Genomic DNA, 12,661 nt, shown 5'->3' on the forward strand with positions numbered 1-12,661 from the left:
TAACAACAACAGCAACCAGGTTAAAAAGAACAAAAGGTCAGCGGAAGAGTGCAGGCACTTGTACTGGGGAAGGAGCCGGCAGGGTACTGGAAGAAGGAACTTTATTTCATGTCGCACGGGTAACCCTTGCTCTGACTCACGGAGCTGGGGAAAGAGCATTCCTCTTCCCTCCCTGAGAGTTTTGCAGGCTGATTGTCAGTGAAAGGCATGCTTGAAGTCTGCTTCCTCCTTAATGTGTTGCCTTCTGTAAACGTAGTAAAGTTGTGGTGGTCTGGTACCCTTACAGGTGGTGAATTGATACAAAGCAAAGTAGGCAGATTCAGAAAGGGCTCTGTTATCTCATGCAATATGTAGGAAAATGTTGGTGTCTTCATTTCTCATTGGGAGAATAGCTGCAACCAGATAGTGCCAGAAATTTCTGGTCAAATGATACCTCACAATTTTAATCAGATTAGCTGCACAGTCAGGTGAGCCAGTGAGGGGGGGAGGGAATGATGTCTGTATTTGTTACAGAAGGGACTGGTGTAAAGGGGTTTTGGTGGTCAGCAGCGCTAGTTGTATTACAGATGCATTTCCCAGCAATGGGCAACACATAATGTGTAGATTCCATCTCAAATCCCCCTATGGATTGGAGGCTTCCAGAAGATGCAGTATGCTTTGGTACAATAGTTAGACCAGTATAATTGGACATAAAATCAGCAATTCAGAATCTCCATGCCTTTTTGTAACTTGTTTTATTCAAATCATTCTCATTTTATGCTGATAAGTTTACTTTCATTTATTGCAAAATTAAGGGAAGTAAACTCGGTCTAAACGGATGCATCAGGAAGAGTCCGGCAGCAGGCTCGCTGCTGGTTCTGGAAGGTGCCCTATCCTGCAGGCCCACAGAGGACCTGAGGCTTTCTGAATTTACACTATTAAAAAAAAAAGAAACCTGAAATTACTCTTTGTTCGTGCATTTAGGTGAAAATGTTCTTGAAATTTGCTACAGCGTAAGCTTTATTGCTGTGAAATCCCTGAGGAGGACGTTCTGTTCCTCTTGCAGCAGACATGGGATCATCTCTTGAAACTGCCGACACCGGTCTTGGCACAGGCTGCAGGATTTCACATATTGTAACCCAGATGAATTACTGCGTACTTGCCCTGTGTTATAACATGCAAACAGAACTGAGTCACTCCGGAAGAGGCATTTACCACGGCCAGGTTTTTCCACATCCTTGCGCGAAGCACAGCTCGGAGTGCCGGCAGCGCGCGTGGTGCGGGCTGTGGTGCCGCTGCCTGCCTGCGCGCCCTGTGCGCGGCCGTCGCGGCGGGAGATCCGGCGTGCCTGGCATGCCTGAGCTCCGAGGCAAACTCATAGCGGAGAGCAAGTTTCCCGTCTGTTGCTGTCCGGGGAAGGCAGCAGCGACGCGCCTGCCTTTCCCAGAGCCGCGTCCGAGGTGTTCGGGAAACGTCGGTATCGCACTGAGGAATACTTTTAGTTGTTTCTGTGTCCCAGCTGCTCCTAATAGCCCTTGCAAATTATGCAAACATTTGCACAGCCTGTTGGAGTGAGAGTTCCCAGGCTCTCCTCCTGTGCCCTGTGGATTTTACTGTAGCATGTTTATGGTGATGGGTCCTGGTTTTGGGGTGTCCTGAGTGCTGGTAAGAAAATCCGTCCTCTGTGGAGCATATGTGCTAATGAAAGCTTTTCTCTTCACAGGTTTTGCTGTGGTATATCTTGTCATTATGAGATGTCGTCTACCAGTGCTTCATTTGTGCAAATTAAATTTGATGACTTGCAGTTTTTTGAGAACTGCGGTGGAGGAAGTTTCGGGAGTGTCTACCGAGCCCGATGGATTTCTCAGGACAAGGAGGTGGCTGTAAAGAAGCTGCTCAAAATAGAAAAAGAGGTAAGAGTTTACTTTTTCAATTTGCTGTGCTGCAGAAACAAGGACAGAAATTCTTTCCTAGTGTCTTCTGTCAGCTAATTGAAGTAAACTGCCTTGGGCTTTTTATTCTTCTAATTACAAACCCCTGTAACTGGATAATATTACAATAAAGACATACTGGGGGGGGCAACCCAGGGTGTCTCTGATTTAAAACATTATTGTTTTACTCTTTACTGTCCTGCCCACCTTTTCTTGTATAGCAGCTCCTCTCTGCTCCTCTCTGAGGAGGAGGAGAGCTAGCTGCACCTGTGGAGCTAGTAATTTCCTTTTGATACTGCTGGGCATGTTGCTAGATAGGAAGAGGTAGTGTTCACTGTCTTTGCCTGCTTCTGTCTTCTCCTTTTTGCATCTGGTGGCTTTTAAGTGCAGTGGTTTGCATCTATATGTGCACTATAGGCTTAGCGTGTTGCTCAGCGTTGTCTCTTGCCTGCTGCTGCAGGTTTTGGTCTGGGGCTCCACTAGCTCTGGGTTAGTCATAGCCACACTTCAGCTTGGTCTCATCTTGCGGTGCAGTTTAAGTCTAACCGTTCTGCCAGTCATCTGCCCTCGTGGCGTCCTGTGCACCTGGAAAAATGGACAGGTCCTTGGCAATCTTGTGGGAAAAGGCAGTTATCTTACTGCACCCTTCCCAGCTAAGGTCGGTTTAAGTGTTGTTTTTATTTTTAAAAAAGATTTTTAGGTTTGCCTAAAAATAGTTTTTATTTTTAAAAAAGATTTTTAGGTTTGCCTAAAAATCCTCTTGACCCTCAGCTATGTACAGGCCTGGCATAGACACAGTGTATGTGGTCCTCACCGTGCTCTGGTCTGCCCACTCGTCACTGCTGCTGATGTAGCAGTGAGGAGACACCAGTGTAGTGATGAAGAGCAGTTACTGGACCGCTGTTCCAGCATGACTGTATCTGACTTGTGTACAATACCCTCAAAAGTATTTTAGGAAGGCAGTTATAAGCTGGAGGACAGCAGAACAGCACTAGGGATAATATACATAATCAGACACCAAAGTTCCTGCACTGCTGCTGCAACCAAGTTAGCATGATTATGTCATGCTTAGTGATGTGATGAGCATGTGTGATCGTGGTTAAGCAAGTTGCTGTCTGTAATAATGTGGAAGGATCTCATGATTTTTATAAGATGGTTGGAGATTTATTCCTTCTATTCAGTGACTGTTTGTAATGTTCTCTTTATTTCTACTATTTGTTCATATCAAAAGATACAGAAAGACAAGTAAAACCGGTGCTATGCAGTGTCAGTAATGCACTCTTTGAGAAGTCAACTGACTGGCGGATCTCAGTAGTGGCCAGTGAAGTATCTTTATTGCATAGTATATATCTGGTGGGATTACACAGGAGGAGTGTGTGCTAGACCTGCTGCTAGCTGCTAGCATTTTTGAAAGAAAACTTAAAAACAGTACTACTACATCTTGTAATGGAGTCAATCTCAGTGGAATGGGAAATGATGGAGAAAGTAGGACAGTCGTATGAATTGCTTGACACAGTTGGACTATTTAACAAGTTGGGTTTTTTTTAAACAGCTAAATACAATGTTCAGCTTGTAGTGACAAGGAACACAGGCTGCACATTAGGAAAACGAAACTGTATGCTGGAAAGAATTTAGTATAATTTAAGGGTTTATTTAGGGATTAATGAAGACTTGCAGCTCATTAAGAGCTCATATCATGGTACTGTTAGGCAAATTAGGTTACTGCCCTTGCATATCTAAGTGAGGATCAAGGCATTTGTAAGAACCAGGCCTGCTTTTACCTTGGCATGTGGCACTGGGAAGATGGGTGTTAGGCTGTAGGTACAGACCTGGTTCTGTTGTGCTTAAAAGAATGTAAATGAACTGCAGGGGCAGCCCAAGGGGGACTGCAGAACACAGAGTGGAGAGTAGGAGGGCTGTAGGGGTTAGAATGGGGTGATGGACATCATCCATCAGGATAAGTTGACAGGAGGGGAGCAAGTGCCTTCCAGCACAATAGTGTATTTTACTCTGGACTGGTCATCTTCTGCTTAAAGTAACAAGATGGGTTATGGCTGGGACTAGCTTGGTGTCGGCAACTTCTCTTTTCTGGTGATGCAGCAGAGAGGCAAGTGGTGATGCCTTAAGTAAGTCTAGCAAGTTTTGCCAGAACATGATTGTCAAAACAGTAGAGAATTAAAAAATAAGAGCTTGTTTACAAAAATTTCATTTTCATATGGAGAAAATGCTAGTCTTGTTTAATCTGGTGCAGAAAGTTATTACAAGAACTAATGGTTGGGATCTAAAGCCAGGCAAATTAGAATGGGAAATAAAGCACAAATTATAAGGAGTCAGGATGAGTAACACTTGGAGCAGACTACAAACAGAAGTAGCAGAGATGGAGAATCCTTTCTGTCTTTTCATGTCTTCACATTGAGATGGTTTGGGTTTCTTTGACAATTGTTACTGTTAAGTTGTTGAGCTCAACACAAGAGCAGCTTGCTGAAATATTGTGGCCTGTGATGTACCAGAGCTGGCCTCTGTGGCCTAAAAGTCTCTTCTGATCCTTACGGCTGTCAGTCTTTACATATCTAGTATGTTTATCTGTAATGATGATAATAATAAACATCTGTGACTGAACTGTGCTGAAAGTCATGGTGAGTCAGTGGCTTTTCTGATAGCAATAGAAAAATAACTTGCCGTAACTGAAGGTGTCTGTGTTTAGTAGATAGTTGGATGGTTTGCATTTAGTCCAGAAAAGTAATTACTACTTTCTTGCTTATTCGAAAGGAAGTGTCATTTTAACTCCATGACTGGTTGTGTTGTATTTCTGTTAACTGCTGCCGGTAATCCATAACAACTGATTAAAAGAAAAACAGAGGAGAGTGGGGAAAAGCTTGCTCAGAGGAATTTCATGCTAGCCGAGTCCAAAGGCACAAGCCAAGTCAATAGAACTGTGGTATCATTCTGCAAATATGTTGTATCTGTGTTTCATTTTACTAAACAAGCCAATCAAAACCAGCAAAGATCTTGAAGGTTTTATATTAGCCAAGTGGCTAACAAGTTCTAACATGTTAAACAAAGCAATTTCTGTTCCAGTATATAGCAGCATATCATACAAAAATATGTGCTCCGAAAAACTTGTAAATACTTGGGAGAGTGTTGCTCAGACAGATTTCTTCGAAACTCTTTAAAATTTGAGAAATGGGAAGACCTCTGCAAGACATTAACTTTTTATAGAGAAGCAGTAAAATGTGACTATACAGGAAGAGGTGTGTTTATACACATAAAATACAGCTAAGTAGATGTGCAGAGAAAAACAGATGTGCTGCAAGGCTTTGATTAGCATATCAGATCTGAAACTCTGGAAAGACTTCTGATTAAATAAACCATAGGAGTGTCTTGAGTGATTAAATAACAGCAAAACCAAAATTAAATTGACATTTTACCATCTACTCCAAGCCCTTTAGCAGTTGTAGGTTTTAAGCAAGGAACAGGAGTCCCCTTGTGACTTGTTTTATGGAAAAATTAAACTTACCAGTTTATGGTGTTTATGGTGCATGTGGTGGGAGGAGAAAAGTCTCTTGTAGTAGGATGTATGCTTGCTCCTTTTGCCCTAAGTGATAATTACGTGCATTCATTGAAGAAAATTGTGTACCTACTACTCAGGGAGTTATTTGGTATTTTTGCAAGTGAGCTATATGAATTATTGGATAAGCCCATAATTTGACTTCCACTGAAATGGATGGGAGAGACTGGGCCCAAAGGCCTTATTCTGCAAATTGCTTGCAGTTCTTTTGACTCCCTTATCTTGAGCAGATAACTGCTAGAGTGAAATGTTACAAACATTGGTTTATGCCTTGCCACATTAGCTTTTCACTGAATAGCACTCACCTCCTTCAGTTGTCTGTACATCTTTGAAGTTCACCTGCTATTTGTCACTGCTTTTGAAGGCTGTGCTTTTGGTGGCTGGTTTTTGACAGTTGGCATCTGGAGTGTGGTTCTTCACTGGAAGATTTATTACTGCCAGAATTTTAGCAGAAATTTGAATTTAACTTTAATGTCGCTGTTCTTTGGAGGTACTCCATGATCTATGAACTGCCTCTGTGCTATTGATGGACAGCAGGATTGCATCTGATGTACTTGCTTCAGCTGTTATAGCCATGACGCTTAGGTACAAGATTGTTTGGTTTCATGCAGTACAGCTGTCCCTGGATTCCTTCAAAATGCTGGAGGTGCTGTGTAAACTGCAGGAGAGCGCGGGGGCAGAAAAAAACACCAATAAAATACAACTGTAATCTTACTGGGAAATTCTTCTGGTGAACTTACACAACTAACTTGTAGATAAAAGATGTTAAATTGAGCAGGATTAACTGTGCGTGCTTTGTTCGGTCATGCCTGTGTGATGCATTTGAGTTTTACGAGACTAAAACAAAAACATGTTTTTACTAGTTTTGATGTTCTATTGCTGAAAATCTGACTACTGTGGAAATTAATTTTGTATTGCCAGGTTTGCATGTATGCAATACATGTGCAGTAAGCTTTAGGGGATCTTTTAATGCTTCATAAAACTTTTCATAGGGAATATAAGGTAGCTTGTTCACTTACTTGAGTTTATGATCCACTTCTGAAAGGGACTATCCAGAAAGCATGGATTGCACCCATGCCTTCCAAAGGGGGTGAGTTAAGTATAACCACATGCATGTCACTGGACTTACCTCACTCATGTTTGTAGTCCTAAAAGAGAGCATGTGGTATTTTTAATGTGGGTCATGAGAGTAGGGACTGGGAATGACTTTCAAGAGTAACAAGAGAAAAAAACAACAGAGTAAAATAGAGCAAATCAAACCAAACCAAACTGAAATTGATACTTATCTCTGACAGGCCTAAAAATAGTAGATGTTCTTTTTGCAGTTTATAGCTGGTATGGGTGCTTGAGTGCCAGCTTTGAATGACTCTCCACTGGGACCTGACTCTCCCACTGGGACCTGACTGTAATGAAGGTCAATTTTGATGCTTTTTTATTATCTTATTAGCTCTTTCTAGGAGCTCCTTCTCCCTTACCCCTCTCATGTCTGAGTCAGCAGGTATTGAGAGTGATTCAAGGTAACAGCAGCCAAGAAATGGCTGGATTTACTTGATTCCAACTCAAAGTGGGGAGACCATAAACCCCATGTTTCCAGCCCGTGGTCCTTTGATGCAGGTGCTATTGCTAATGAACAGGGAAGGTGGTCTTGGAACGTGTGCTATATGAAGGTACTTTAGGGGTACAAGTTAAGTATATGAAGTTTCCAGAGATATCAGTGCCTATACTGGGAAATTACAGAGTTTACAGAAAAAGAAAGATTGTATATCCCTAGAGTAAGTGATCTCATGGGAGCCCTTCCAACTCCGTATTTGTTTGGAGAAATATTGCTGTGTATCTTGTTAACAGCTAATAGTAAATAAAATTTCATGTATTATACCACAGCGGTGTCTTAAAATGCCTTTGTTTCTAGTTTACAGAGTGGTTATCTTGCAGGGTTCTGTTTCTTTTTAACGTTTTGGTAAAGAAAATGGCTTAGAGTACTCCTCTTGGTGCTGACAAGGGTATTCCCAAAAGGTATCAAGAGGATACTCTGTACCCTTTCTAAACTGTGAAAGTTGTCAAAATGGGTTCAGATGCTCCAGCTGCTATATATTCTATGTTGTGCAGAATAAACTAGTTTTGGATAGCTTCAAATAAATCTCTGAATGCTTTTGAGTTTGCCCTGCTCTTGGCTTTTATTTAAGGGATATTACTTTATATTTTGTAAGTGAATATCATGTTTTCAGGTGTCAAGAAAGTCATTGCATTAGATTTTCGTAGTACTTTTGTGTATCCTAAGTGTGGAAAAACACACAGGATACGACTGTATCCTAAGTGTGGAAAAACAGGCTTTGATTTCGTTTTGTCTGTTTTAAGAAGAAACTTTGTTCCTCTGCATCTCTGTTCCGCAGGATTATCTCAGAAATGTAGCAGTGCAGGCACAGAAACATACATGTTTGTATTTTGCTACATTTTAGTGTAGCTGAGTTTTTTACTTGTGTATTTAAACATTTCTATATCAAGTTTTTGATTTGATGAGTAACGTCTTTCAGAGTTGCTTCATGTAAATAATGAGCATTTGTATTATGAGTTGTGTGGTTTACTCAGGTTTTTTGACAAGCTTAATTTGAGATTCTTACTTACACAGGCTTGTGTATACACATTCTTTTAAATCAAGCCAATTTTGGCTTAAATGAAAGTAGACATCAGCTGGCGTGTCAGGACCCGGACTGGCAATCTGTGGCTTCAAAAGTTATTTTCGGCCAATTGAGACATAGTGACTGTCAGCATTGTCAAATTAGCTTGCCATGAATGAAAAGAATTTCACAAGTGCTGGGAATCTTGCTGAAGCCATACTTAAGAAGTTACCCTCTCCTTTTTTGTGTCAGCTAAGCCACCAGATTTTGTACTGAAATTGTAAAGGTTTGAGTGCGAATGGCCTTCTGTTGACTGATGGGCAGCTTTGAACAGTTACTGCATAAGCAAGCTTGATAAACAGGTAAATTTATAAGGTAAGATGCACCAGATTTGCTTCTTTTCACTTGACTCTTAAATTGCCCTAAATTTTGTCAGTGTGAAGCAAAATTACCTTGTATGTGTGGCTGGTCAAGAATACATAGACAGTTGCCATAGCTTGATTGAGGTGCAGGAATCACCATGTGCCTGATCCCCTGGGTTAGGAATATCTCTGTGAGGTTTGGACCTTTTTACCTCAATTATCTTTAATTCTGTTTTGTTTTGGTGTTTGGTTTTATTTTCAAAAGGTGCAGCATCTGCAGGTGAGCAAGTTTTTGTACCACTTTCCTGCAAATTATGATCAGATTTTGTTAAGAATAGAGGGAAAATTTGTCTCTCTTGGTTCTTTAGAAAGCAGTCTTTCGTATTCTCTTTGCTATCCACAATGTGCAGCCTGTTAGGATATTGTTAAATATTCTTTAGTTTCATAATTAAGTTTAATTCCATTGCATACGGTTTTAAAAATTACTGTCAATCTACTGCAAGTTTTTGATAGCGGGTTGCTTGAGTTGCCAGTAAATACTTAGCTGCAATTAAGGGCATTTTCCTAGGTTTGGGATTATTTATTTATTTATTTATTCTTTATTTTACTTTGCTGTAGATATTTCTTTTCTGTTTCTTTTTGCATGGGCTCAGTTATTATTTATAATTTGAAGGAGAGGCTGTGTTGCTTATTTCTCTGTGCCAGCGACCCTTGACATCAAAAGGCAGCTCTTTTCTTTCCCCTCCCACGACATTCTCTGACCTCGAGCTTCTGTTGAAGTGATCAACTGCAAAATGGTATTTTTGGATGTTTAAGATGTCCTGAAGCTTCGCTGTAGAAGTCTCATGGATATGAAAGAGATCCTTTTCTCTCAAGGTGGTGTTTTAGGCTGTTGTAAGCTCAAGCAATTGAGGATAAGTTCAAGTTAGTCTTTTCTCTATATTTAGTTAATTATATAGTTTTCTTAATACAAGATTACAGTACAAAATCACATGGAAGGTGAGATCTAGTGGTAACTTTAGAGTATGGTAAGCGATTGCGTATTAGAGTCTCAAGTGCTTTAAAGGACAGCTGACAATGTAAATGCCTGTGACCTGCAATGAAATCTGTTGGTGTTGCAGTCCCTGGGGGCTCGTAATTAAATAATTTACATTGACTGCAGCATCTGAATGACAAATTATTGTTTCTGATAATACCAAAGTTGCTGTTGAGGTGCGAGGAGGTATTATTTGAATTTAACATAGTTTCTGGCTTGTTGCACGCTTGTGTGATGGTTCAGATGAGTTCAGGTAACTGTGCTGGAGTTGATGTGATCTGAATCTGTGACCATTGGTCTCACTTGGAAGCTGTTTTTTCACAGGTGTATTCAAAGTTGAGCATGCGAACCACAGTCTTTGGCTGGGGACCAAGCTACCCTCCATGCACATGGTAGCAGTGGAGTTTTGAACAACATGTTTTGTCCTCTTAAGAGGGTGGTAAATGCTCAATAAGACTAGACATGCTGTCCTTTACTTCCTTTTTTCTTCCCCTCCTTTGCTTTCCTCTTTGGACTGTGCATGAGTTGCATAATGGTCTGGGATGCAATATTTCATTGAAAACAAAGTGGAAGAAGAAAAAATAAAAACAGTAAATATCCTAAATTAAGGGAAACGTCAAAATAAATCTTTTTTTAATTGTAATCATGCAACCAAGACTGTAAAAATAATTTCACATTTACCTATTGCCACTTACTAAGGTGCTGATATAGAAAGTTTCCTTTTTAAGAGGACAATGTAAACAGTCATAGGGAAACATTCAGATCTGTTTATGTTAGCTGGAGGCTGCAGAGGAGCCCACATAGCAGCTTCAGCCTTAACTCTTTCTCTCATATTTAGTTAATTGTGCTAACACACTGGAGAAATGAGGCCAATAAAGGCTTTTGTGATACAGCTGCCTCCAGACTGTCCTGTTTGCTTGTTTAAATGTGTTTCATCTGTTCAGCTAATGGGAAAGAATCCTATTCACAAATGCATGTTCATTTATTAGATTTATGTTTAGTGAATCTACATTCTGCATAATTTCTGTTAGAGAAAGGCAGCTCCACAGGGAAACTGGGTGACTGGAGTAACAGTGACAGTTTCTGTGCCTCCTCGGTCTGTTCTGTGGTGTGACTGCCTGATGCCTGGGAGCAGGGCAGCCTCTAGCATGCAGGAGGGGCTCCTCTGCTATCTCACCTCCTCAGTGAAGTAGTGCCTGGCCCCTGGATGTTGCTGAAAGGGGACACTGCCACACGTCTTCCACTTGTCATCCTCTGGCTCTAGTTGCTCATTTATTTTACTCCAAAACTTCTGAAAATTGAGGTTTCTTATGGTTAAATATTGTAAGCAGAGGAAATTAAAAATTGCGTCATGATGCACTCCTGGCCAAATAGCTGTGAGGTTTGTGTATTGGACATATAGTGAGTTTCCAATGGCTGCTTCAAAAGTAAGCACAGTGTTGAGCTGTTGTAGAAGTGAGGGGGCTATTGGTAGGCACAGGAAGACAACATGCCATTTCTTTGTACGAAGCTTGCCTTTGGAAGGTGGAAAACCCAAAAGGCAGGCATGCAGCTTGGACGGGTGTCAGCTTCTCAATGAAGGCTGAGGCTCTCTGCAGATTTTTACCTGGCAAAGGCAGACTCAGAGAGGTGGGTAGGCTGTTGTTCTGGAAACTTGCTAAAATAACCTAGTTGCTTCACCCTTGAGGGAGTGAGTGACATTTTCCAAGAGGATATCTTTTCCTCTTCTTTGGAAGAATCACAGAGCAGAGAAAACGTAGCGCGTGCCTGTGTGCAGTTAGGGGTGGGGGAAAGCTTGATAATTGCTTTTCATCTAATCTTATAATAACCTTAATTTTAGTAAGTCAGATGCATTTGAGGCCATCGTATCAAAGATGATGGCTTAGAAGTAGTGATTGGTGGCTTTCCTTTTTGGTGAACTGTATACTTTTTATCTCATAAACCAAGAAAAAGGCTTTTTACTTCAATCTCTTTGCGATGTGTCTGTGTGTGCTGAGGTATTGTGTGTGATAGATGTATGTAGCAACGGATGGATAAAATTTGGAGGTGTTGAATTGCTCTTTCTTGTGGACGTTACCTTGCTAGTACGCCCTGTAAGAGATTGAGGGGGTCCAAAAACAAAGTGCAAAATCCAGAACCCTGCTCATTAGGAGCACATATTTTGGAGTTCTGCTCTTAACTTTTGCTTTTTCAGTTGTTTATGTATTTGTACCAAAGTCTTTATTGTAAAACCTTGTCTCTAAGCCTCTGTCTCATCTGTCCTCTGCAGAGGTTGGCAGTAATGTGGTTTCTGGCACTGTGTCCCACGTGGTTTACTCTATTCCTATTGCAAACCGCTTCCCGGTTAGTCCTACAATTCTGGAAGGAGTCCTGCAATTTTTCACTGGCTGGGAGTAAAGTTTTATCCTCCCGGGGTAAACAAGCATACTGTTGTTACTTAATAGATTTGAAATCTGCAGTATGAAACCTCATGCCTTTTCATTACTGCGTTTCTGTGCTATACAGTGTGAGGGAAGCAGTTCCCTGACTGTTGCGGCTGTTGCTGAGATGAACGGTGCTAATGGGGTGCCTGGCTCAAGTAATTCAGGGCAAGTGACACTTGATGCTGTAAGGACACTGGCATCGGCTGTTAGCTCTAGTGACATGGTTGTTGCCTTGAAACTGACCTGAGTTCCCTTTTTGGGAAAGAAAAAACCCGCAGACCCATTTCAAAGAAAAGGGCAGCTGCTTTGTTTGTCTTTTAAAATCTGTATTTCTGCCTTTTTGCTTGGTCAGTGTTTAGAACCATTAAAAAAGTAAACGTGATATGGGGACTGAGACCCTGCAGCTTGAGCTCCTTTATAATTACATATTCAGCTACAACCGTACAAAGGAAAATGAGAGTCCCCTTTCCTTTATGTACCATATTTCAGTTTTCCCCTAGGTTTAAATTGGCATTTTGGACTATGTTCACTGGAGAGCCACTGAAGAGCTTGTCAGAAAAGGAAGGAAACAGAGGGAGGGAAAGAAAGATAGATTTCCAAATGACAACCTTTTGAATAGGACAAGTTCAATCCCTAAAACAAAAAGTGGAATCTTTTTTTTTTCTAAATAATGTGCTCTACAGTCTCACCTCTCATCTTGAGAAACATGAAAGAGCGAGTAAAAGAGATGACCCAAATCACAGAGTT

At 41.0% G+C, this 12,661-nt stretch overlaps 1 protein-coding gene and 1 long non-coding RNA gene across 3 annotated transcripts in view; one reads left to right on the top strand and one right to left on the bottom strand.

The window, feature by feature from the left end:
• The window catches only part of MAP3K20 (mitogen-activated protein kinase kinase kinase 20), a 90,819-nt gene that overhangs the window by 4,707 nt on the left and 73,451 nt on the right, over positions 1 to 12,661 (top strand). For both annotated transcript variants that reach the window (XM_057423809.1, XM_057423810.1), the window contains exon 2: positions 1,703 to 1,892. In XM_057423809.1, the coding sequence (XP_057279792.1) occupies positions 1,734 to 1,892 (159 nt within the window). In that variant the 5' untranslated portion in view covers positions 1,703 to 1,733. The remainder of the gene's footprint in view (positions 1 to 1,702; positions 1,893 to 12,661) is intronic.
• Positions 716 to 1,279, bottom strand: LOC130607049 (uncharacterized). The gene is made up of 2 exons (XR_008974146.1): positions 1,195 to 1,279; positions 716 to 914 (listed from the first exon to the last, which is right to left on the bottom strand). It is a non-coding gene; the product is annotated as an uncharacterized LOC130607049 (long non-coding RNA).

Source organism: Pezoporus wallicus, unplaced genomic scaffold, assembly GCF_028554395.1.
Source record: "Pezoporus wallicus isolate ANWC-B61680 ecotype Strahan unplaced genomic scaffold, APGP_CSIRO_Pwel_v1 contig_1181, whole genome shotgun sequence".
In the NCBI taxonomy this organism is placed as follows: Eukaryota; Metazoa; Chordata; class Aves; order Psittaciformes; family Psittacidae; genus Pezoporus; species Pezoporus wallicus.